The sequence below is a fragment of the Hyperolius riggenbachi genome, chromosome 7, assembly GCF_040937935.1.
Source record: "Hyperolius riggenbachi isolate aHypRig1 chromosome 7, aHypRig1.pri, whole genome shotgun sequence".
In the NCBI taxonomy this organism is placed as follows: Eukaryota; Metazoa; Chordata; class Amphibia; order Anura; family Hyperoliidae; genus Hyperolius; species Hyperolius riggenbachi.
The window spans coordinates 199717530-199745413 of NC_090652.1; the positions used below are offsets into that span (position 1 = coordinate 199717530).

General features: G+C 41.0%; 1 protein-coding gene across 4 annotated transcripts in view; it reads right to left on the reverse strand.

Annotated features, from left to right (window-relative positions):
• The window catches only part of NRP2 (neuropilin 2), a 221456-nt gene that overhangs the window by 127820 nt on the left and 65752 nt on the right, over positions 1 to 27884 (reverse strand). For all 4 annotated transcript variants that reach the window (XM_068245004.1, XM_068245003.1, XM_068245005.1 and 1 more), the window contains exons 3-6: positions 17526 to 17707; positions 4014 to 4244; positions 1947 to 2102; positions 479 to 648 (exon numbers count right to left, since the gene is read on the reverse strand). In XM_068245004.1, coding sequence (XP_068101105.1) covers positions 479 to 648; positions 1947 to 2102; positions 4014 to 4244; positions 17526 to 17707 — 739 coding nt within the window. The remainder of the gene's footprint in view (positions 1 to 478; positions 649 to 1946; positions 2103 to 4013; positions 4245 to 17525; positions 17708 to 27884) is intronic.

Consider the following 27884-nt stretch of genomic DNA (forward strand, 5'->3'; position numbering starts at 1 on the left):
ACAAGTAACGTGTCTATATATCTTATCTAAAGTTTAGATAGTTTGCACAGCATATATAGCTGCAAACAGCTTCAACAGTATATGATTATTTCTTCTTGTGATACAATGACAGCAGCCATGTTCTGCTTGTCACATTACACAGGCAAGCTTGCCTGCATCTCCACCCCTCAGCCTGTGAAAACTTCACTCCCCTCTACTCCTAACTCCTCCCCTCTGCTTCTGAAATCTTTCGCTAGTAACACCTCCTCCTGCCCTGACTGAGCTCCCATAAGCCCTTGCTACATAGCTCTCAGAGTGCCAAGGCACTGAAGAAGCTGTGGGCGAGGCTTGTTTAGTGTAAAGGGAATTAGAGTATTAAAAAAAAGTATTTGGCTTGAGGAATGCCCTATAATCTATATGAAAGGAACACAACTATGCAATGATTAAAAGTTTATCTAGGATCTACTGTAAATTAGAACTAATGTTATTGCCTCCTCACCTGCAGGTACTCTTTGTTGTTGTCCACATTGGGTGTCCAGCCATTATCATCGCTGTTTAGTCTTCCCTGCTGGGCTGTCCATCTTCCATCTGTGTACGTAGATGATGCAGTAATTTGCTCATTGGCTATCCGTCTGGACTCCATTCCCAAGGGAACATTGCACTGAAATACTGAACAAGACACACACAACCATATATTAAATCCAAAACAGACTTGCTTCCAGACCTATCAGTTATGATAATCCAGTTGTAACATAGCAGGTGGGTAATTTTCTACAGACTTTCTGAAGAGCTTTAATGTTGTAAAATTACAAGTACATTTGTAGAGAATTCCCTGCAATTTGAGATTCTGCTTGAATCATCCCATTCATAAGCAGTCTAATTGTTACAGACAAGCTCTGCTATCACGTCTCTTAACAGTGAACATCCGCAATAGCAAAGCAAATTAGGGAGAGCAAAACACTGCCTTATCAACTGCTGCTAATCTTCGTCGATTTAAGCCTTCAGCAGATTAACAAAAATACTAATTTCTTAGTCTTATCTGCAGACTCCTGAGATGGACACATTTGGCCAGTTCCATAACTCTATCTTTACATTGAACAGCATCTACTACGGGTTTAATTATTTTCTTTGGAGGCTACTCCGCATATTACAGTCAGATGTCTGTGCTTGTGCTTCCATCCCAGAGGTGTCTGTATTACAGCCTCCTAGACTATAACTGGCACTAATGATATAAAAATGATAATTAATAATGTTGCACAGTTTCTCCAGCCGCATACAGCAGGCGTGTATTTTAACACTGGAGAAGTTTTTGCAGACACTAAGGTGCTGGAGAGACAATAAGCAGAATGCATAATAAGTGGAAAATGCAGGAACAGGCTAATTAAAAAAACATCAAATCAATGTATGATTGTGCTCAATTTCACAACCTATAAACATTACAGTTGGCTTCCAAAAGATGTTCTTTAATTAAAGCCACTCTGCGGGAATTTCATACCCAAGGCATTGTGGGAATCTGCTGCCAAATGAGGAAGTCTTACTATTGCACATCCCACAAATTTTATTTTGCACCAAAAATAGCACAGATCTATAAGTATACAACATTATTACAAGTTTTAATAATGAAGACACACTGTTTCGCTAGAAAATAAAAGTAATAATAATGCGACAGCGCTTGAGAAGACAAACATTTCACACAATTATACGCTGAGGGGATACAAATGACTGATGTTAAACTTATTGTACTGTTAAATACAGGAACAGTTTCAATAACATTTGATTGAAATGAAACATGTAATCATCAGAGTCACGGAGAAACACACAGAAAATTGGATTAAAATACAAGATACAGCATACAGGTAGCACCATGGACAGCAGTGGAAATGCAAAAGAATATTGAAGTGAATGACAGATATACTGTGACATGACAATAAGTATTTCCAAGACCTGACAGGCTGGTGGAAACTCACTTTCAGGGACCTCCTGAGGAGAAAGGTAATAGCGAGCTGAAAAGCCGTCTTTAGCCACTGCCATGTCAGTGTGAAAGGTGAGCGAGAGTATGCCAGTTGAAGAGCGAATCTCTGAGGGAGTCTTCGTACCACAATACCTGCCAATCAAGGGGCCTACTGCAGAGAGAAATAAGAGCATCAGTGTTATCAGTCGAGGGCATTAGAGGCTGTCACATCCTTCTGTGTTTTACTAATAGCACTCTGGTGCGTTCTTATCTGCTACACAGGCCATCGGCAGTAATAGCATATGTAGGAGGCAGCAGAAAATTCCAGTAATCTAATACAATGCGTTGCCAGCCAAAAGGTTGTGATTTGATTGCTTAGTGTTCTGATGAGAGGAGAAAGAGGACAGGGTAGTAAAAATTAATTTCTTGGAGACACAAAAAGAAAAACTATGGTTACTGTGGTGCTGATAGTGAGAGTGGAGATGTATTGAGAAACTGGGCTTTTGCACAGTTATGTATTAAAAATAAGTCTGTCAGAGCTGACAGCATTAAAGCAAATCATACTGCTTTAGTGCAGGCTTCACAAGGTACCTAAAGGTGTTATTGGAAATTAGCAACACCTGTGCTGCTATAAGCTGTCTAGTGTCATTTTTAGCTGATGCCAAGGTAACCATTTTTTTGAAGATTCAACTATGTCAAGGATTTGGTACTCACAAGTCACATCTTCAATCTGCACATCCCAACACCCAGCTGTACCAATATGTTCCTATTTAGCAGTCAGATCATCATGACTCACTGTATAGTACAACCGAAGAATGCAGAGTGTGACAATGCCCACCTTAGGGTATCTGCCACGATGTGTTTTGGGTGCTCAAAATGGTGTACAACACCACCGCAATCAATAAATCCAAGAAATGTCAAATGTTGGCACACCAAAATAATGCATAAAGTGGTTTATTATGATGAGCAGCTGTAATTCCAACATTTCGGGACCTCAAAGCATTCCTTTGTCAAGGAAAAATGTTTGCAAACCAGAATCAGGTCTGGCTAAGGCAAGAGGCACTCACCAACAGGTGTTGTGCTGTTTCCCCTGGCATGCCATTATAGTTTCTCATCATAAACCACTTTATGCATTATTTTATTGTGCCGCCATTTGACATTTCTTGGATTCACTGTATGCTACTGCCTGGTTGCAGGTTTGCTGCTACCTTGCTAAAGTTTTACTGCCAAACAACTGTCATTAGCCACATGCTGGAGATGTATTGCAGCTGCATTGTGAAACAAACTGGGCCCAAATCAGACTAGAGGGGGATTTCCTTGTGTACTCATAAGTGACCGCTCATAATGTCAAGCTACAGAGCTAAACAGGTGCTACATTTAAGACATTATGCAGTACATACTGTATTTAACTTACATATACAGTATGTTCTGTAGTGACTAAGCACCAAAGCTATGATACAAGTTGTCTACTCTGTTCTGCTTTCAATGCTTGGTACCTGGTTTGAATCTGGACTAGGACAATACCTACTTAGCATTTTTAAGTTCCAAAAAAATGGGCTTTTTCCCCACATCGTAAAAACATGAAGATGAGATTACTTTCCCAAAAAATGTCTTTAGACTATGATGGACAAATTAATATAGAAGGGATAAGATTTTTAGCTCCTCTGTGGGACAGTTATTGACTATATATACCATGTAAAACACTGTGGGAGAAATCAGTGCTATATAAATACCAAATAAATAAAATAGCCACTTAGCCAGCCCCACATAGCAAAAGTCTACCTATTAAATGTCAAATCCTCTTATGTATTTATACTTACATCCAAGCCGATGTAAGAGAAAGGGGTTTTTTAATAACTCTCTCTCCCTCTCCCTCTCTCTATATATATAAATACATATATATTTCTGTATTCCCCTTATTTGTGTACATTGCTTCTTTGTAAAAGGACTTCTATACAGCACACGGAAGATGTCGGGTGCTTTATAAGCCAGTTATAACAATAATAAATAAAAGTATGTACATATACTCATGAAAGCATTATATTTATACATTTTGACGATAATTGAGATTATTTATCCTTACCACTTGGAATGCCATCCCAGATGTCCAGCCAATCATATTTGCAATCACCTTCCCCAACTTGGAGAGGGTCATGCTCAAGGTCGAAGGTCAGGAACTGCAGGATAATCTCCATCTTTGGCTTGGCCAGGATAGTAAATACACAGTCCAGGTTGTGTGGGTATTTGTCTGGATAGCCAGGGGACTCAATTGTGCCATTGGAGTTGGTGAAGTTCCTTGAGCAGTCCTCAGATCCTACAATAACACAAACAGGAAGCATTGACACAATGTTAAATGACCTTATTGACCCGAAGCAATCAATGCACAGTAAAGAGACCTGAGTTACCAGAAATTTGTTTCCAGTGCACTCACTTGAATTCATCATTTTTTATTTGTCAAACAGTGAATCTCTCAAGGCTTTATAAATTGTGTGCACTGTTGATATAGTAGCTTGAATATAATAGCTTAGTTGTTGTTTAGAAACATACTAATACTGAACACAAAAAGTATTTTTTTACTAAAAAATCAGTTAAAATGCACTAAAGTCATTTCAAACAAAGCAAACCACAGAACTGGAAAAAAAAAGTTAACACAGATGTGTGTCTACTATAAAAGAAACACAAAAGTGTGCTTTCCTAAAACAGAAAGAATTTTACTATAAAAAAAGTGATATAGCTCTGAGTTGAATTGAATCTATTTTTTTAATGGAATCTCTGGAGATCACATGCAAAATAATTTTCCAAAGTAACAGACATATTATGAGAGGGAAGCTGGAGACATGGTAGTTTCATTTCTGAGGATTAAAGAGTGTTTTCTGGTCCCCACTAGACCAAAGGCTGCTAATACTCTAAATACTCCATTAGCATTAACAATGGCATCAATTGTATAGAATGAGCAGAGGACCCTGCTGTGTCCTGTGTCTTTGAGGTGCCTTAAGGGAATTATGTAGTGACAGAAGAAAGGGGGAGGTCTAGAGTTCACATTTAAACTAAAGTATCTGGCAAAGATCAAAAATGTATCATTCACAATAAGAATCCTGTTGAGAAGTTTATAGCTGTTTCTTATATTGTACAGCGTATGACAGAACAACATGCCTATTCATTTTCAGTTTAACATATTTGACTACTAAATTATCAATTTTCACAGCTGAAAAATAGAAAACAGTTTATACGGCCATCAGAGCTTAGCACAAAAAAAACAAGGAGAGCAGAAAACAGTACAATCTGTGACACTCCTACAGTGTCCATCAATTAAGTCCACATTTTACATATGTGCTTCCACCCACAAAATCCAGCAACATGCAATGCAAACAGCTTAGCAGATGCCTGTCCATCTTCTGATTTTGAAAATCTGCAGTTAAAGGTACCCATACACTATACCAGGAATGTCCAACTCCAGGCATGTCCAACTCGAGACCATTGAGGCACATATCCATGCCCTGTAGACTAAGGAACTTGGGGCCCCAGTGCGAGTTTTACATGGGGACCCAAGCACTGTATTGATATGGAGCCCATAAATCTACCAATGACAGCTGCAGTGTAGGAGAGGTGTAATCACGATTTTACTGATGATTTTCCCAACGACCATCTATTTTTTGAGTAGCGAGCGTCCAATTCCGCCATTTTGTGACAGGGGTACAGACGCACGATCACTCAAATGGTGCTCATCGTCATACAGCGATAATGTAAGATCCACAATGACTCAGTGCAAAGTACCGTGATTGCTTGACTACCCATGTGTGCCCATTGTGTAACGTCGCAAGCAGGAAGAGGCATTGTTTAATGACCCTCATCAAGGGGACGTCGCTGGACCCGTCGGGTAATGAGTACACAGTTTTAAAAGGGAATAAATATGGCAGCCTCGATATCACCATCACCGTCCATGGGTTCACTTTAAAGGTGTTCTGTGGAGCCTATTAAAAACCTTACACTTACCTGGGGCTTCTATCAGCCCCCTGCAGCTGTAATGTTCCGCGCCATCATCCTACGATTCACCGTTCCCCGCCGCCGGCCCGGTCTAATTATTCGTCTAAATAAACAAATAGTGCTTGCTCCCGTACTCGTCATTGGGAGCTTACTACGCAGGTGCAGTACAAAATTTTCTTGTACAGCTCCTGCACAGTAAGCTACCAATGATGCGCGCAGGAGCGAGCACGCATGCGGCCACGCCCGTAAAGACGCAGTTCTAATTCAGGAAAAATTAGACCGGGACCGGCGGCAGCTAACAGAGAATCATAGGAGGATGATGCGGACATTACAACTGCAGGGGGCCGATAGAAGCCCCAGGTAAGTGTCAGGATTTTGTTTTTAATAGGCTCCACAGAACCCCTTTAAGAAAACAGTTTGTTAATAACCACTGTTCAATGCACACAATGGCCTCAATTCACTAAGCTTTATCAAACACTTTACCAAACGTTTGATAATTTACCTCATGGGTAAAATCTAATTTTGAATTCACAAAGGTGTTATAGATATATTGAACGTTTTATCAATAAAGCATTCGATAAATATATAACACCTTATTGAAGTCAAAATTAGATTTTACCCATGAGGTAAATTATCAAACGTTTGATAAAGTGTTTGATAAAGCTTAGTGAATTGAGGCCAATGTATATTACCAGCATAGCAACAATGAAAAGCTAATAAGATGGATAAAGGCTGGCCCCTAGTGTCTGGTCCAGGGACCCCAGTGTGGCTGCAACCTCTGTATCCCCTATTGCTATGTCACTTTACAGGCCAGTATTTAGGATAGACAAGAGAAATGGAAAAATGTGTTCTTTTTGATGAACCACCCTTCCTGATTCAGTTTCATCAATTAATTTGAGCTGTGCTAAAAATGTGTGAGGACCTTGGCCCTTGAGGACTGGACATCCCTGCACTATACAATATTCTTACCCAATTAGACGTTAGCTTTGACAAAAACGTCTAATTGGGCAGAAACTGTGGTTAGCCACAGCACTGGATAGCTGTGATCGAGCCAATGGGCGACATTACATGATCAGAATAGGATTTTTTTCCGCTATCGAGCTGCAATCTAGGTCACAATAACGATCACTGGGCAGCCTATGGGCACCATGGTTATATAATGTATGGGTAGTTTAGGAGACAGTGATGGTAAGCATGCATAATAACTAGGCCATTCCACACTATCAGCTTTCTAACATAAGGTTCATCTACACGCGAGAGCAGATGTCAGGTATGGTGCAGCTGTAGAAAGATGTGGCTGTCTGTGTGGTGAAATGCTTGTGGAAAGGACTGGAGACTGGAGCAGTTAAACTATGGAAGGGAAGGGTGTAGCTGAGGACATGGAAGCATGTAGTTAGACAATCCTACATGGAAAGCTAGTCACCTTCTGGAGCACTATGGAACACCAATGTTTGATTGAGAACACTGTAGTTTGTTGACCAGGACTCCACATATGCACCAGGCACTGTGAACTAATGCATGCACACCTAACATCACATTTGCAGGAGAGACTCTCACTGCAACATCCCAAGGTGTCTGTGACTCCCCGAGGGAGGGTCTATGTAGCCACTATGCAATGGCAGGAGTAAAGGATTATAAGTGATTCTACTTTTTTGAACTACATATAAGGGAGGTGCAATACCTGTGTCACCTGGCAGGTATGGAAGGGTAGCGTGATACCATAGGGTCCATTTCCACTTGTGCCGCACGCGTCAGTGAAACGCGCGGCGGCACTTCTGGGTCTGCAGCTACGCAGACAAATCCCATCAGCCATGGGATTCGCAGCCTCCCGCACTATTTTGGATGGTGCTATTCATCCCTATTGCAGAGTTTTCCCGCACGTTTTGCCTTCGGGGAAACTCTGCGGATTCAGCGTGATTTCCGCGCCAGTGGAAACAGGCCCTCAGTGTTAGAACAAATATTCTCGCCTTACACTCTCACTATGAACACTGCATAGTTTCCCTTGGTTATGCAAAGCATGTCTAGCTGTGTTGGTAAAGGGGGACATAGTGAGAGAGCCAAGGTTCCAGTGGTGGTGGGAGTGAACTGCTCCTGGTGTGAATTATGCTTCTGTTAGGATCAGAATGAATCTGCTCTGATAGCCCCCAGCATAACACATGAGTGTGAAAAATGTGTGCCGCGTGAAGCTGATATGACGATAGTAAAACATTGGTAAATGTTAATGGCCCATACTCACGGGCTACAATTGTCGCCGCAAAACACGGCGCACGCGTGTTGCGGCGACAAGTCGCCCGTGAGTAGGAGGCGCAACACGGGCGCGCACCCCGAACCGTCACTCGTCGCTGCTGTCGCCAGGTGATTGGCGCGGTCAATCGCCTGGCGTCAGTTGCCGCCGCAACTTCGCCGCAATTGCCACTAGTCCGCGTGAGTATGCAGACTAGCGACAGCAACCTCTATAGAGAACACGGAGATTCCGGCGGGGTTGAGGAGGAACGTCGGCGACAGCTTCCATCGCACCGCTGATCCCTCTTCCGCGTGTGTACGCGGAGTGACGTGGCGACGAGCTGTCACCGAACTGTCGCGCACACGCTCCCGTGTGCTAGCGACAGTGAAGAAAAGTTGCCCATGAGTATGGGCCATAACAATATTTTACTACAGCTAAACCTAACCCTACTCTCACACAGAACCCTCCCCCCTCAGATGCCTAACACTAAACCCCCCCTTCCTGACACCTAACCATATAATCTCCCTTCCTGATGCCTTACCTTAAAACGTCCCTTCCTTGTTCCTTACCCTTAACCCCCCCTTCCTGACACCTAACCATGAAATCTCCCTTCCTGATGCCTTACCTTAAAACGTCCCTTCCTTGTTCCTTACCCTTAACCCCCCCTTCCTGACACCTAACCATAAAATCTCCCTTCCTGACGCCTAACCTTAAAACATCCCTTCCTTGTGCCTTACCCTTAACCCCCCCTTCCTGGCACCAAACCTTAAAACCATCCTTAGATGGGCCCTTATTGGGCGTCCACATTTCTGTTTTGGGCACCCAATACCCAATATTCGCGTTATCGCTATGGAGTGCCCAAATTTTACATTAGCCGCAGGTGCCCAAATTTCCTGCTTCCTATCACACACCTTCATACAAATCATACTCTTTTTATTTCGTAGTATTTTTACAGAGCACTATGCATTTTTTTTTTAAAGTAGTGTTGTTTAAGGTTTGCTGTGCCATGAATAGGGAATTTTTACTTTCCTGTATTTTACCTTACAGGGCAATGGGTAAGCAGGCAATTTCAGGGTGCATGCACTCTATCTGAGCCAGCTTCTGATTGCAGTAAGCTGAAAAGAGCTTGGCTGGTGCTGTTACAAATATCAATGTACACTATCACGATTTTACTTGGCCATTACAGAAGTCAGAGCAATAAAGCAGATACTGCAGCAGAAGCCGCGGCCACAATTCTGTTTCATAACACTGCATTCTATTAATTCAGAATGGAGAAGAGTGATTGACAGCTGAGTATTACAGAAGATCTACCCTGGCTGCTAAAAACTCAGCCTAGCTTTTATATTCTATAACTTTATCCATCATTTGTTTGAAGATCTCCACTTGTATGGGGAAATGAAACACATTCTAGCCAGCTGCTTTATGCCCATATAAAGTGGAAATGTGTGGACTATGGATTTCTTGACACCTGGACCAACAAAACTCATTTACTGCACAATCAAAATGCTGTCAGGCTGCTTCCTTGAATATATTTATCCAGTAACCTTCAACCTTCAGCTTACTATTCAATTATCCCAAGATCACGCTTGTCTTTTATATTATGTGCATAAATATTTCGCTCTCATACCCAGCGCTTTCTCACACTGGGCTGGTGCGAACCTACTCTGAGATTCTGTTCACATGCACAAGTTGATACAGTAAGCAGAGCTCAATACAAAAGCTTGATCACTGATACAGCACACATCCAGATACCTCTAGAAACAGGCACTGCTAAAATCTATATCTAAACTTGCTCACTAACGGGACAATATGTCTTTTCCTCCACCGTATCTTGATGAGACTGTATATTATTTCTACAATTCCTGTGCAATACAAATGAGACCAGGTTGGCAGATACGTTCAGTAGCAAACAGCCAGCCGCACTGGCATTAAAAATGCATAAGGGAGAGGCGGATTTTAAATGTGCAGCTGAATGGTCAGGACAAATTCCTAGGCTATGCTGGGCTCACATTTTACTTCAGCACAAAGGAAAGTATTACCAAACCACCAGCTGAAAAACTCCCTGAATAGTATAAAAACACTCAAGTCTTTAGGCCATAAATCTGTTGACATAATTTTAGACTTAAAATATATGAGCACGCAGGCATCTTACAAAAGGCAATCAGTAAATGATTCTGATCCCCAAAACTGCTGAATAGCCTTCTTTGAAGCACTGCAGACCAGCTCTTTGTCACTTCCTCTGTGACCCCAGTGCTAGCACTGCTACAGAAGAGAGCCCCCAGGCACACTGACCCATTGGCTTACCCACAGAACAATGTCACCATGATCTTAAATTGTGTATGCACAAAAAGAGCTGTTGACAGAGGCACAATCTCCACTTAACCTTCGTTTCCTCAACACATCTCAGAAAAAAATGTCGGGAAAGAGTGGGAGTCTGTTTACTCACACAATGTGTCACCTAAATATCGACATTTTCTAACGTCTGAGTCTGTCCTGATGCATATGCTGATGTATATCATGTTACATTTATAGCTGGGTGATATCATTCTCACCATTGTTAGTTTAAAGGAAGTTTGAAGTAATAGGAATATGGATGCTGCCACGCTGCTATATCATTTACATTTGTAAGGGTCTGGCAGCTATACTGATTTCAGATAATTCACATGCTTCAATGGTGGTGAGAAGCTAATTTAGGCACTGGTATCAGGCTCTGCAAAGCCAAAGCTTTGGCTCCCCATATTTCAGCTTCCAGTACTTCCTTTGTGTGCATTGGTTTGACAATACATATACCCAAAGTGTGGGCTGTCAAGGATGCTGCCCCTAGTGGTTGGGCCTTAAAGAGAACCCGAGGTGGGTTTGAAGAATATTATCTGCATACAGAGGCTGCATCTGCCTATACAGCCCAGCCCCTGTTGCTATCCCAAACCCCCCTAAGGTTCCCCTGCACTCTGCAATCCCTCATAAATCACAGCCACGCTGCTGACAAACAGCTTGTCAGATCTGGCTGTGTTTATCTCTATAGTGTCAGTCTGCTGCTCTCCCCGCCTCCTGCAGAACTCCAGTCCCCGCCTGCATCCCTTCCCTCCCTGCTGATTGGAGTGAAGGGACGGGGCAGGGACCGGAGCTATGCAGGAGGCGGGGGAGCAGCTGAGACTGACACTACAGATGTAAACACAGCCTCACAGCATGGCTTTGATTTATGAGGGATTGCAGAGTGCAGGGGGACCTTAGTGGGGTTTGGGATAGCAACAGAGGCTGGGCTGTATAGGCAGATCCAGCCTCTGTATGCAGATAACATTCTTCAAACACACCTCGGGTTCTCTTTAACCCTGCAGGTGAAGACAATATACTGTATCTATTGGATACTATTAAAGGTTAGAATTATGTGAGGTTCAGGTGGAGGATAAGGTTTTAGCAGTTAGTGGTAAAAGGTAGGGGTAATGTTTTAGGAAGGAGTTAATCTTAGTAAGGTAGCTCAGAGCTATGCAGAAAGGTGTTAACAATAAGAAAGAACCAACTTAAACTAAAGGTTATGAGATAATTGATGTGTAGTAGCAATGATAAATATAACTTTCCTGCTGTCCCAGAATGTAATTTTCAGTTTAAAAGCTGCAATTTTATGTGTGAAGTATAAACAGCAGCCATGATAGTGTATGGTAGAACCTTGTACTTTCAGCCCTCACGGGAGTTATTAATTACCATTTACACCAGAAGTGCCCACACTTTTTCAGCTTGAAAGCTACTTTAAGAAATTAGCAGGTCAAAATGATCTACCTATGTACAATTTTCGGAGCACAATTGTATATACAGAATGGAAAATGTAGTGGGGTTGGGATCTATCATGAAGTCCTTCTATTGGGCACCCCTAATTTATACCTTTCAGCAACTATGTTGTTATCAGAGGGTTTTTTTTTCAGACAGATGAGTGTTTTGCCTTCTGTTTACTGTTGTTCAGGACAGCTGCAAACATCCAAGCATTTTCACAGTTGTACTAATCACTTCACCTGTTTTTCTATAAGGAAATCTGAAAAACAATAACTATTCTGAGCCTGAAGACTGGATTCAGAACCACTAATCTGGATGGCTGATATCACGGCTTTATAACTATAGGTTACGGCTATATAGCTCCAAGATGTCAAGTTGTCAGTAATGATGTGGCCCTTACAGGCTGTGTCCCTAGCAGAGAGGCAGTATAATACATATTCTGATACTGTAACATTTTTGTATTGATGATTATCAATCATTATGATTTTTTAGGTATATTGGAGAATAGTCTTGACTACATAGTCATAATGTATGATACCAAATACATTCTGAAGGAAAGAAAAATTGTACCAAAGAAACAGCCTACTTAACCACTTAACACCCATAATATGTACAAGAACAGATGGCTGGGTGCCTGCCTGTAGCTGTGGTGAGTATGTGTACAAAGCTACTACGGAAAGCACTAATCTACCTACCACAATCATCCCACCTCCTACCTAGTGCAGAACTAGGTGCCTATCAAGGAGCTTCTAGTCATATGATGACTGTGAAATCTAATGGCTGGATGCAGGGGAATTTAGGCATTGTGGGTGTAATACAGCAAGCAGACACTATACTGCTGAGCAAGCACTGAGTCAGCTCTGCTCTTTTCATAGTATCCAGAATTGATATGACTGATTCTAGGCTATAAAAACCTATCAATACATAATAAAACATGCATATTTGGTATCAAAATAACTTGCCCAAATGGAAAAATATCACCATGGACCAAATTTTACATAACCTTTTCAGTATATTACAAATAAATATAAATAAAACATATTACATTTTAACATCAAAAGAAAGCCCACCTAAAGGGGCGTACCATGATCCCGGCGGGCCCCCTAGCAAAACTCTGCCACCCTCTGCTTAACCTTACCAAAATCACAATACATGAGTGACTGCCCCCACCCCGGGTGAAGGGGCCCAGTCCTGTGGCAAGGAGAGCGGAGCAGCAGCAGTGCCATACATTATCTTCATTCAGCCGAGTGACATGCCCTCACTCCTCTCTCCGCTGTAGCCACTGTATGAGGTATACTATCTCCCTGTGGCTCCTCTTTCTGCATGTCAAGACTGTACAGCTGCTACAGCGAAGAGAGGCCCTCCTTGACACAGCAACAGGCCCCCCTCATCGGTCATGCGGCTCCCCTATGATGGTTGCGGTCATGAGGGCTATTGTTTCACCTCTGACCACCTAAACGCAACACAATATGCTAGTCAATTCATATTAGTGACAGGATTAGAGGGTTTTACTCTACAAATTAGTTCTGGAAAGATAAATAAAACTGTTACCTAGGGCCATATGTGTAGCGAATATTATGCTTGTTGTCTGTGGCAGCAAGTCATTGTTCTTACTTCAATTGTAATTCAGCAGAGTAAATTTACAGGTGTGGGGGGGGGGAGGGGGGGGGGGTTTGGGCGAAACTTTCCTGTGCCTATCAGATATTCCTGACATATATTATAAGACCTACTGGCTGCAATCTAACCACTTTCGTGCAGTTTAATAGTAGGTACACCCAATGCCATTTCCTGACAGATTTACTGTCAGATCGATTATTTCCAACATGCCCGATCTGATGTACGATCTATTTCCAATAGAAGTGAACGGAAAATTGATCGGAAAACAGATCGTACATGTTGGAAATAGTTGATCTGACAGTAAATCTGTCAGAAAATGTAATCGTGTGTATCGTCTATCAAAATAATCTATAGCATTGAAACTATTTCCAATCTGCTTGCACTTATACTACTAAATAGATTTGTTAAATCTGCAAAATCAAGATTGTGTGGTATATGGCCAGTTGGCCACCCTTAGAGAGATTTCTCACTTCCTGTCTGGAAAGGGAATGATGGAATTCCTCACAAATAGGGACAGGAGGCACCAATTAAAATACAGATTAGGATCGCTTAATACACTATTAATAAAAATAATAATAATAATAAAAAGTGATCTATCTATCTATCTATCTATCTATCTATCTATCCAGTATATATATATATATATATATATATATATATATATATATATATATATATATATATACATATATATATATATTATAATTCGAAAACACTGCAAATTTGAAAAGGGCGCTGCTCTCTCCCCTATTGGTTTTAGCGGCTGTATAGAAGTCTTGGCACACACAGAATTAAACTGGTGTCCGCTATCATAGCGGGTACAATTTGTAGCCACTGTTTTCTATGTGTAGACAGTATTTGTCACTGCAATTTGGGTGCCCTTTCAAACAAAATTTTGGGGTTAAGGTTAGTTGGGGGGGGGGGGGTTGTGTTAGGAGTTAAGGGTTATGCACCACTGTGTGTGTGTGTGTGTGTGTGGGGGGGGGGGGTGTTAGGTTTAGGTACCACCAGGAGAGGGTTCTGTGTGAGAGTAGGGAGAGGTTAGATCATAGTAAAATATCAGTACATATTACTGATATTTTACTAATGAATGTAGTAGAATATCGGTAACACTACCGATATCCTACTATCGTTATCCTGTGCCCTTTTAAACATGCAGCTTTTTTTAAATGTATAATATATATATATTTGGGCTTTGTATATTTGGGCTTTCAGTGCATTTGTGGCACCGGTTGGTTGTCTGAATAGTTTAGATTTTATGAGTTCTGTGGCATCACTGTCATTTAGCTTTGACTCTCATATGAAGCAGTACTGGAGGTGGCCATACTCCCTGAAGCACAGCTTAAAATAAATATATCAATTGTTTTACCATCTAAAGCATAAATGTTCCAGAGGGTATATTTAAGTGTCTCAAATCTACAATCAAATACTGTATATTTATATTGCATGTAATTAAGCAATTAGATGTTAAACTCACACACACAAACAGGCTTATTTAGCAAATCAGTACAGGGAGCTGTAATATTATGTCAAGCATAGTAACCAAGATGAAGAAACCAAACCCGGGGATATATATATCACACTGTATTCTGATGCACACACTGTGATACCCCATAGTCTAACCCCATATTCTAAGCTATGCTATGGACAGTAGCTCCGGTGGTCATTATCCAATTACTCCAGGGGAGAGAGATGTGGAGATCTCTATAGGCATACTTTGATCTTCAATGTTGGTTGGATTTCCCTGGCAGATTACTATTGTTTTCTCTGAATTCATTCCAGAGAATATCTCCTCTCTCTTCTCAGGCCCTGCTCCATAGACATGAATAAGCCAAGCAGCAAGTTACAGCTCAGTTGGAATATGGAGACTGTCAATCATGTCTGCTCTACAATAATGTACAAACAACATCTTTTAATATGCAAATTTCCACTGACCTGGGGAGGGAATTAAATTAAGCCTATCAAAGTCTTTACTTGCCGCTTAATTAGCCTCCTGCCGTCTAATTGATTGGGAGCTGTTAGGTTTAATTGGCTGAGTGTTTTTCCCTTTTTCTTTCTGGGTCAGTGGAAAATTCTGTTTTGTCTGCTCATTTGACAATCCTTACCATCATGTGATCAGCTAAACATGTCTGCTTCTGTAACTGTGTTTACTTTCAGTTCTCAAACCTTGAAAACATGTATGAGTACTGTCACCGCAGGGATTGGGACTCAATCTCTTGGGTGACAGGTCATTTCAAAGTACTTAGCAGATGAATCACAATTTTAGAGACTAGAGACTTGTCTTTTGCCAGGGCGGCGCTACCATAGATGCAAAGGGGGTAATTGCCCCATGGCAACAGAACCTGTAGGGGCCCCAAGTAGTCTCCCCCCATCTTAACAGTTGCCCCCCAAGGCATCTGCAGTGTCTTTGGCAGAGTAGCATGAAACATGTATGCTGGCGGGCAGATGAGACACTACACTGCCAAAGACTCTGCAGGGACCCAGGATGAAGTTAGGAGGTGATTGGGAGCGTAGGTCAGCTGCTGGCTCAGGGGCCCAGGAGGGAAATTTGGCTGCAACAAAGGGCCCCTTATGCCTGTTTTTGGTTCGGGGGCCCCCGGGATAATTTCACCCTGGGGCCCTATTGTTACTAGTTCCGGACCTGTCTGTTGCTATGGAGGGGGAGGAGGCACAACATGCAGTGCATGACTGAGTGATTTCCGGCAGGCAGAATGAGGGCAATTTGCTTGGGGGAATTTGAAAGTTGGATGCCGCTTAAGATCTGGCACGCCGGATCTTTAGGCGACATTGGGAGGCTCCTGTACTGTCCACATGCCAGATTCTCTTAATGGCCTCCTCAGACTGAGTTTGATTAAACACATGTACATAGCTTTAACATCAATGGTTATGAGCTATTTTCATCTTAACTGATTGCTCTTGATATATGGAGGTTAAAAAGGAACTACAATACAAAGTCAATGAGTTGTATTAGCATTTGATTGGCAGTTTACGGTATACTCATATACTTGGTTAACATTTCCTTTTTCTCTAGTAAAACACTGACTGCAAAGAGGCAACATGTATGGCGATTGTAGAAGCCAGTCGGTTATGATTTGCAGTGGATGGTCATTTGGAGAGATAAGGATGTGGGCCTCAGGTTGTAAAACCATTGACCTTCAACACTTTGCCCTTGACTTCAATGCATCACTAGAGTCATCACCTAATTGGAAAAGCAATAAAGTAGAATGTACTTATGTTCTGCAATGATCTAAGAGAATACTTAGATGATCAGTTTGCAGGCTTATTTAAGACTGACTAGGATGAAGATATGAGAAGTCATAAACATGTATTGATTACATATATGCATCGATTTAAATCACAGGAGTCTTTCAAGAAGAATGACACAGATATAGTTGGGTTAAAAAAGAAATGATGATGGACTTACATAGTGACGCACACACTGTATAGTCACAATAGTGTGAACAAAGGCTAGGGTTTGCATTTTCACATTTAAAAGACATTTACTAATAATAATATTTATATTATTAAGAGTAATAATTTTACTCTTAAAGTACTCAAAACTGTATTAAGAAAGGCAAATTTCAAGATCAATCAAGATAATACAGTAACTAAATGTTAACAGAGTTGCTGTTGGAAAGAATAGCCTTTATTAATGACCAGAGAGCTTGCCACTTACTGTCCTCTATGGATTCAGCTGGTGGACAGTTGAATTACGTGTGACTGACTATGAGGAGGGGCAACAGATGCCAGACTACATTTCCCAGAATCCCTGCATTACAGTAAAAGTCTAGGACTTACACTCCATAGGAGGTGGATGGTGAACAGTTTTAAGACCTCAATCTTGAAAGAGGAAGCTAGAAGTATTATATAGTTTAAGTCTGTATGGATTAATGCAGACAAAAATGATGTGCTGTGAATACTTTCCAGATGCACTGTGCATGTGTGAAATGGGAGTTGAACGTCATTTTTTGAGAAGTTATTGGAGAGAATGAATATTTAACTGACCTGTTTTAAAGATCTCATAGCGTAGTGAGAAGCCAGCCCCCTGACGGGCATAGTCTGAGATAAATCGGATAAAGATGTGTGGCCCAGACGATGTGACTGTTGATGGTGCAATATTTCCACAGTGTTTTCCCATTAAATCAGCAGATTCAGAGTCTCCATCTCGGATCTCAATAAAGTCATACCTGTGGGATAAAATACATATCTATGTTATAGCTTTGGTAAAGCATAGCCTCAACTGTTTAGACGTTTCTGGCAATAATGCCAAAATTAGATAAGAGAGATTGAAATATTATTATGAATTTCTACACTCTTTATCATTATACTTGTGCATTCCATCAACATATTTATGGAGGAGGTAGGAATAGGGAATGTTGATGCCTTGCTAATTGCCATGGGCAATAGTACTGAGCAGAGAATTTACCAAGGTTGACATTTTCTGCTCAACAGGAAATAGAAGCGACCATTGACAAACAAAAGCCACAAGCTGCTGATCAATTAACTTCTGGTTTATACATTCATGCAGCTGCTGTTTGTTTGATCAGCAGTACCTCATGTCATTGATTTTCTTGTTATATTTTTTTTTTCTTTTGAGCAAAGATTTGCATATTTGTCAAATTATTTTCTCAAAACTTGTGGGAACTACTTAGACACAAGAGATATGGGCCCTGATTTAGTACATTTTTTTTCTTATCTTAGGTATAAAATACTTTTTAGGTACAAAAAAACACCATAGAGCATCACTGCTTTCTGTTTGTAAAAAGGAGGTATAATATAGTGTCTTACTGTCTCAGCACTGGCTGCAGTCACAAATGAGGCTTTATTAAGCCCTGGATAGTCACCAGTCAGTCAGAATCTAATCAGTTAGTTAGCGAGAAACTGTGGCTCAACAACTACCTCCCTTCACATTCCCTATGGGAGTGCTACTTGCCTCAGTACTGGTGCAGAGACCAGGTAATGATGTCATCAGGAGCCAGGAAGAGGTGTGGCTGTGGTGAGAGCTGGGTGGGCAGAGGCACATACATTGGACATATGAACCTTATTAGGGAGCATTGTTGTGGAGTGGATAAAAAGCAAGGACTTGCAACATCAGTGTTTATGGCAGCTGCTCTCAACTGTGTATATGTATACGGGCTGTCATGGTATTTTCACATTAAACTGTGAAGTGTGCCTTGAAAAGACTGGCTAACCACTCAGTTTAGCTGCCTCAGAATTGAAAATGTGTGGAAAACCATTCAGCATAAAACCAGTGCAAACAGAGATGAAGTAAGCAGGTGTTAATCAGCCGTCTTGTGAATGGAAAATCCCTATTCCCATTTTGTGAATGAAAGATTTCTTTTGAATACAGAGTAAAATTTGTGATCTAGAATTCACATATACACAAAGAGCACATGTTGTGTGTGCACCTTTATTAAATGTACCTTAGTACATCCAAAGGTAATATCGTCACATGTCATTGCCAAACCAGCATCTGATGTCATGGCTTTTGGCTAGTGGTGTGACGACGAAGTACCAATTAAGTTATGTTGGAGCATTGCACCAGTTCAATCATTTCAGGGTTCTGGCACTCTCTCGGAGCATCCTGTGCTCTCAGGAAGGGATGAACCATGAGATATGTGAACATAATGCATTTTGTACACTACATCCAGCACCAGCTTCATGCATGATATGTGCACGATGTATATGTTTATATTCTAGGAAATTCCCATGTCTGTGACTTATCACTAGCCAGGAAGCAGCACTTCAAATCATATCATGCTATTTTCATTTTCAGATGTCAGGTTTTTAGTCACGTTCTCTGGTTACTTCCCCCTGGTGACATTAACACTTATTAGATTAATAAAACACAGTCTACACTGTCAAGCCTTCATCAACATATTCAGTGGAGGAATCCACATATTAACAAGAATATGAATAGTTCTACTCATACGTATTGTCAGCCCAACTATATAAATTGCTTTTGCTTCAAATCCTCAAATCATGAGCATGGAAAGTTTTCCCATAATGAACCACAGCCAATATGCTCATTATATGAACTTTTCCTGTCACACTGGCCTGGCCTCCTTCTAAACGGAAAAAAAGTCATGCTGGAAATGTTCACTCAGATCCCTTCCACAGCCATATGTTTTGCATTGACTGTTACGCTGGAGCCAGTACAGGAAGAGACGTACAAACTGTAGCATTTTTGTCTTTGATATCTGTTTGCGCAGTCTGCATTTAAGAATTTCTTGGGAACTTTTCAGACTAACAATTAACATTCCCTTACGTTGGATACATTGGGCTTGATTCACTAAACCATGATAACTCATATCACGGCCGCGCTAGCGTTTTAGAGCGCAATTGCGAAAATTCACGATTGCATGCGAAAATGCTCGCAAAATGCAAAACGCTAGCGCGGCCGTGATATGAGTTATCACGGTTTAGTGAATCAAGCCTATTGTGTGACAGGGTTGAACAGTGTCAAAGAGCAAAGATATGCTATAGATGTAGCACCTACTGCGTACGTTAAAAAGGGGCGCTGGGAAAAAAGGGCGCCGGGTTTTTAACGATAAGCATGGATAACGTGTAAAAATGTATTGTACTGTATTTCGTTTAAAATTAATGTTTTATAAAGTTATAAATCATTAAATAATGTGCATTAAATCGGCAATTGTAAAAACATTAATCTTGCGTTTAAATAGTGAAACGTATAATAACGTTTAAAAAAAAAATTACTAAGTAACCCTCCCTGTACCTACCCCTAACCCCTAGACCCCCCTGTTGATGCCTAAACCTAAGACCCCCCCCTGTTGGTGCCTAAGTAACCCTCCCTGTACCTACCCCTAACCCCTAGACCCCCCTGTTAGTGCCTAAACCTAAGACCCCCCTGTTAGTGCCTAAACCTAAGACCCCCCTTTTGGTGCCTAAACCTAAGACCCCCCTGTTGGTGCCCAAACCTAAGACCCCCCTGTTGGTGCCTAAACCTAAGACCCCCCTGTTGGTTTTTTCGTTTAAAAATAATGTTAAAAAAAAAAAAAGTACTGTTTTTCGTTTAAAAATAATGTTTAAAAAAAAAATATTGTACTGTTTTTCGTTTAAAAATAAAATTTAAAAATGTATAAATTATTAAATAATGTGTAATCATGAGAAACAGTAATAAAACATTAAGTCTCCGGGCGCCGCTTTTAAAACGTTATTTTTCTCCGGCGCCCTTTTTTCCTATCGGGCGCCCATTAAACGATATTTATTATAGGAGTGAATGGCGGCGCCCGATTTGTCCACTAGCCTCAGGCGCCCGAATTTACTTTTTCCGCACCTACTAGTCCTTAGTCAGATAATAAGATGTACCTACATTCAAAACTGAAAGTCCTTATGTTTGGCTATACTGGACTATTATAATTATTGTGTATATTTTAGAGCAATTAAATCTACCACAGCACTTTAAAGAGTTCTTTGGGGGGGGGGGGGGGGGTGTTCAAACTCAGGGCAACTCCTTCTTGTTTTAAATAAAAGTAAAGCTCACCAAAAAAAAATTAATGAAATTATGAAAAAGATAAAGCAAAACAGGTATCCTGACTTCACTTGTTGCATTGTCCCAGGCATGTGGCAAGGAAACTGCTCCTGCCAAATGATCAGCATTGCAGCCAGGTTATTGGCATTTTAAGAGGAAATAAGTATGGCAGCCTTCACGTTGTTTTCAGTTTGGTTTCTTTTAACACAAGCTTTGCTCTAGTTGTAGGAGGCAATTTGGCTGTTGTTAAATTTGGAATATCATTGAATAAAATGCGGTATGTGTACATTGCACATAAAGGGAGACAACAGTGTTTCCATAATAATTAGATTACAGCTGTCAGTTTATAGAGTTATTATTATTATTATAATTATTTAGTATTTATATAACGCTGACATCTTACTCAGCGCTGTACAGTATATATATATATTGTATTGTCACTAACTGTCCCTCAAAGGAGCTCACAATCTAATCCCTACTATTATCATATGTCTATGTATGAATTATGTAGTGTAATTACTGTAGTCTAGGGCCAATTTAGGGGTGAGCCGATTAACTTATCTGTATGTTTTTGGGATGTGGGAGGAACCCGGAGTACCCGGAGAAAACCCACGCAGACACGGGGAGAACATATAAACTCCTTGCAGATGGTGCCCTGGCTGGGATTCGAACCGGGGACCCAGCGCTGCAAGGCGAGAGCGCTAACCACTACGCCACCATGAGTTGGCCAAATAATAAATCAATGGAGGCTGCCATATTTATTTCTTTTTAAACAATGCACATTACCTGGCTGTCCTGCCAATCCTCTGCCTTTAAGTGTACCACAGGAGCTCCGATGTAAATATTATTTCCACTTGCTGGAATGGATTGGCTGAGAAGGACATGGAAGCCTCATTGGATTCCCCCTCCCGAGGTATGTATCTGATTTTTTATTTTTAAATACTCACAGATGTACTTTAATACTTTTAATCATAGCTCCCGAACAAGCATGCAGATCAGATGTTTGACTCAAGTTTGACTCAAGACACTACTGATGCATGAAAGATCATCAGGATGCCAGGCAACTGGTATTGTTTTAAAAGCCTCCATATACCTCTCAGGTCAGTTGTCCTTTAAATACATTTTGATTATACATGGCAAAATCTCTACTATTTCTTTGGTGGAATGGATGAATCCCAATGGTCCCCAGTGTAAATTAATAACCAGAGATATCTCCTTGCTAACACTGTTCAAATGGATGTAAGTAAAGGTTATGTCCATTTCAGGATATTAAATACAATATATGCCCATTCATATACATTTCCTTCAAATGTAATATCAAGGCCTTCCTGAATATCAAATCTATCATCCACGTGGGTTCGCTTGCCAGCTGACACTGGCAAATTCGCATCCAGATAAAAAATGTTTAATGAATAATATATATGAAGACCTCTATGTACAGTAATCCGTAGATTTAATTAGATATTGAATGCTGTGCTAAATATTTACTTTGTGCTCACAAAGAAAATGATCTATAGACATTCTTTAATGCTGAATAATACATGAAGAGCAAGGCTGCAGAGGGAGAGATTAGCTTTGGTGAGAAGTTAACCACACATCCTGGCCTGACCTGCTGGCGGAGCAGGGGTTAAATTCCCTGACAGCTGTCTTTCTCCAAGTCAGTAACTACATCATCAGTGCTGATAATGACACAGACATACCTTGTAAAGTGTCTTTTTCAATCACTCCCTGTCCCCCTGACTGTTTGTTTACAATGACACCATCTTGTAAGACAACTTACACAGCTCTCTCCTCAGTAAGGCTGGGTAAACAGAAATCCAATGCTCAGAAAGGCTCTTCTCCTCTGCATGGCAATGGAGATGTGACTGTGGCCATATTGCAGATGACAGAGCTATACTGTGTCCTGTGTCTGTGGGTTCCTTTCACTCAGCAGCTATCTTGCAAGCAATCTATTGCAAGATAACTGATCTGCTAGACAATTCAAACGGTGTGGGAATATTTCTCTCCCTGCTGCAGCAGCGTGTGCCTCCGGCATGAAAAAAAGATGTTAAGCTTCACAGTGTATCCATCCATAGCACTTTTAAATGTTTTCTACAGGCTGTAAGTGAACACATGCATAAATGTGTAAAAAGGTATATCACAGTTATTATGTGCTGTAAAGTAATTCAATGTTTCACGTGAAGCTACATTGCATGTTAACTCTGGAATAGCATCTTTACAGTTTGATCCTGTGTATGTGCTTGATGCAAAAGAATTTTAGAAACTGGCAACATGTGTTTTTGTTTTGCTGCTTTTATTATTAAAACTCATTTAACATTGCTAAAATATTCACAAAGTGTGTACTACATAATGGGATTATTCTATTTTAGAACACTGCGTCTTACCTGAAAGTAACTGTAACATGTACCAAGGCTGCAGCACCAGATGTGTGATAGCTGTATGGCCAGAGTTCAGTTGGACAAATTGGAATATTTTGCATAAAAATTGGGCCAGTGTTACGTTTTTATGGAGACATTGGCTACCGCTAAATGGGGGCTTGCCCAATTGGATTTCTGTAGTGTTGAGCTAAAATTTGTGTAATTTCTTGTTTCTGTAATTACGGATGCGAATTTTGCCACTACGTCGCAAATTCGTAATTTCATACTTGCCATGCAAACAGTAATTCAGAATTCCGTAAGCGAAATTTCCATCACGTAATTTTGCGCTTCGGTGCAAATTCTTGTTTAACGCAAAATTTCGTAATTTCGTGTTTTCTATAGAAACAGTTGCTTTAATTTAAAAAAATGGACATAATTTCGTATTTAAAGAGACTCTGTAACAAAATATTGAGCCTTATTTCTTCTGTCCTATAAGTTCCTATTACTGTTCTAATGTGGTCTGTCTTACTGCAGCCTTTCCTACTTGCACTGTCTCTGTAATAAATGTTATCTCCTTTCCTCTGTCGTGTCTGTCGGGCTGAGGCTGGAATGTGTGGAATGTGCAGCACTGCTTGTCATTGGCAGAAGCTTTACACACCCCCTCCAAGCTCTGCATGAGTCACACAGTAAGCTAGTTCTCAGCCTATGATACTCTGGTTAGAAGCCAGTCTTTTGTTTGTAAACACTGCCTAAAACTGTTAATTACAAACCAGGATTGCAGCAGGGAGTGGCAGAAACAGCACAGAGGGGCACAGGAGAACATAAGGAATAGAATGGTATGCTTTTTATTGTAATAGAGTACAGATTCTCTTTAAAGAGGAACTCCAGTGAAATAATGTAATAAAAAAGTGCTTCATTTTTACAATAATTATGTATAAATGATTTAGTCAGTGTTTGCCCAATGTAAAATCTTTTAAATCCCTGATTTACATTCTGACATTTATTACATGGTGACATTTTTACTGTTGGCAGGTGATGTAGCTGCTGCATGCTTTTTTGGCAGTAGGAAACAGCTTTAAACAGCTATTTCCCACAATGCAACAAGGTTCAGAGACAGGAAACTGCCAGGAGTACCACGGTCATCAGAGTTTCTTGTGGGAGGGGTTTCACCACAATATCAGTCATACAGCGCCCCGATGGTCTGTTTGTGAAAAGGAATAGATTTTTCATGTAAAAGAGGCTTCATACAAATACTAGTTTACTATGTATTGCTTAGTTAATGCAGCTTGTCAGGGCCACCTCTTACAATAATCCAACATGTGTCCAGCAGCCCCAATATGTCGGTGAGAGACCCATCGTCTGACCACATGCCAAGGCCATTGTAATAGTAACAAAGGCACAAACAAGATTAAAATACACCAAAACCAGTCTAAAAAGGGAGGTAGTGGTGGACTTACCTCCAGGCAGCTTTATAAAAAAAACTCCACTTCTGACACCTTTCACAGGATATACCACCCGAGGTGCCGAGCTCACGAATCTTTGGCCACAGATACTCATACATTTTTACCTGAGAAAGCAGGTATATGTATGCTGTTTAACACACTGCAGTGGAATGTCTTGTCTAAATAAAGCTGTTTTTGAATTGTATCCTCCTACCTAGAGGTAAGTCCATCACCAGCACCACCTCCCTTTTAAACTGTTTTTAGTGTATTTTATTATTGTTGGTGTCTCTGTTTCACCTACTATTTATTTTGTCTATTGTTCACCCTTGGTGAAGGGGCGGATCAGTTCATTTTGGCGCGCGGCTCTGAGAGTCGAGCGCCGAAACTGGGCGCAGTCATAGCAGCATTGCTATGATGCGCGCTCCGTGTAGCAGTAATTTGGGGCTCTGGTGGCTGCCAGACCCCGAATTACATCTCCCTCCGAGTTGCGACAACTCGGAGGGGGAATAGTTTTTAACACCGCCTCGTCATTCGGCTCTCCCCACGCCGAACTGAGAGGCGCCGAAATAATATGTACTCGGTGAAGGGGAGTTATCACTGTTTCTTGTTACTACAAAGAGCAACTTCTTAACCCGGATGTAGTTGAGTTCATTCTCTCCACCTGCCTATACAGTGGTGGCCTTTGTGGTAACCCATGTCTGTGAGTATACTGTAACTCTAATACTGTTGTCAGAAAATGATATATCACAGTACATACTACACTATGTTGGGCTCTAAGTTTAGCCCCTTTTTATTTTTACAGGTAAAAGCCATTGTACTCCTCCTTACCCCTTCCACTGTGACATGCAATGTGTTGTCGTCCCTCCCTCCAACCTCCACCTGCTTGTCCACTAACTGTCGCCCGAGGGATCAAGTCCCGATCACTTTAGGCAACAGTCGTACATTTGTATGAGGCTTTTGGTTTAGTGAACAAGATTTCTTGTATCTGCACTTGAGGTCTCCTGAAAATAAGAAGCAAATTAATCTGTTGGCGGCTGTGTGGGGGGAGGGGGTGTCACAGCATTCCAGCATTCATGGAAAAAGAACCTATTAGCTCCACAAGTCTAGTATTACGTCATAGCATATAATCTGGTATGGGGATGCAGAATGGTTCTGATACACATGAGATCCCATGGATCGGAAAAACCATCCACTTCAAACATAAAGAAATCCAATATATGAGAAACATGTAATTAATACATACATCTCTCCCAGCCATACAGTTCAGATACAGGAAAGTGGGACGAGTAGAAACAAGCTGAATTCTTCCTGTTGCAGCCTTAAAACAGGGCTCTCTCATATTATTCCTTATCAGGCATTGCCAGAGACAGGGAGGAAAGGAGATAAAGAGAGAAAAACTCCTCACTGAAACACATTGCACATGACAAGTTAGGATGCAGAAATGATGGTATCAGTGGATAAATAGCTATCATGTGAACACATTATTTAACTCTTTGTAGCGGTCATAACTGCTCGCTATCACACTGGGACCTTAGCAGGAGCCACACGTTGCATGTCTCAGGCAGATATTTCTGCAATCAGGATGTTCCATATCCATGTTAGGCAGACTGTTCGAGATGATTGCAATGTATGGGCCAACAAAAGGAACACTTCTTAAACACTGTCAGCTGCTGGCAGAAGGAAGCCTCTGTTTAATTTCGGGTTTTCTGAGAACTGTCATTCAGACACGATACACTTTAATTAAATCTTATTCTGTCCCTAAAATCATCTCTATAAATATGGTAACACTGGAGTTTAATTACAGTTTTTAATCCAGAACACCAAATCTGGAACATCCTTCTCCATCAAAGTAGAAAGATGTAAATCAGGAAAAAGTAGATTATCAGCAGAGCTACCTACTACTTATTTCACAAAGCTAAAGGAAAATGCTGTGGCCCTTTCACTGGGACAGTAAAGATTGAAAGGGATAGTCCACGTCAATAGAAAGACAACATGTGTGATCCCTATACAAGTCATTATCCTCCAACTTCAGTCTGCAGCGCTATAACCTTTGTGGGGAGGTTGCTGGAAACTATGGCAACAATATGCAGCTTGTTGTCAAAGAAACCCGGAAATGTCCTCTCTCGGACTTTTGCATTCACAAAGCACAATTTAAAAGTTATCTTTGCATTCCCACTACAAGTATACTATGTTTCGATTCTGTATTTAGCAATCTGCTTGTAGATCAGCTGCCTGTAAGCAGAGTTATAAATTCACGAGCGACACCAGAGAAGGTGAGATGGGGGACGAAGCAAGACGGCAGCTTTTGCTCAAGCTCACCTATCTTTTTTGGGATGGTGAAGTAGAAACAATGTCAAAGGAGATGCCAGAAAGGTCCTTGAATAGCCAGTATGGGCTAAGGTGCCAGGTACTTGCCTAGGCCACCTTGTGCATGATCCAATTCGACCAAACACGACTAAACCCTTTAAACAAGCCACATAATCACTAGTTGAATGTGTAAGAAGTTAGCTATATATATATATATATATATATATATATATATATATATATATATATATACACACACACACACACACACACACACACACACACACACAGTAGTCCAGGGGGAGTCAGCAGCTCGCACAAGCTCAGTTGGTAGGTGTGCACGCAATTGGGGCAGCCAAAACCCCAAGTATAATCAAAACAAATGTGGAATTGCAGCACACAGCTCTTACTTATTTGAGCAATCAAGCTATACAAGTAGCAAGCAGCAGACAGTTTCAATCGTCCCCGACCTTCATCAATGGCCTTGGTCGGGGATGAGCGAAACTGCCTGCTGCTTGCTACTTGTATAGCTTGATTGCTCAAATAAAGAAGAGCTGTGTGCTGCAATTCCACGTTTGTGTATATATATATATATATATATATATATATATACATATATACCGTATATATACCGTATATAAATATATATACTAGAAATAAGGACATTTGTTTAAAAACAGGCGCTACAGCTCGGCCGCGACCCACTTCACCACCCGCACGCCTGGTCAGTGCGCAAGCACGCGCATGGCCGCAATGCGCGCGTGCC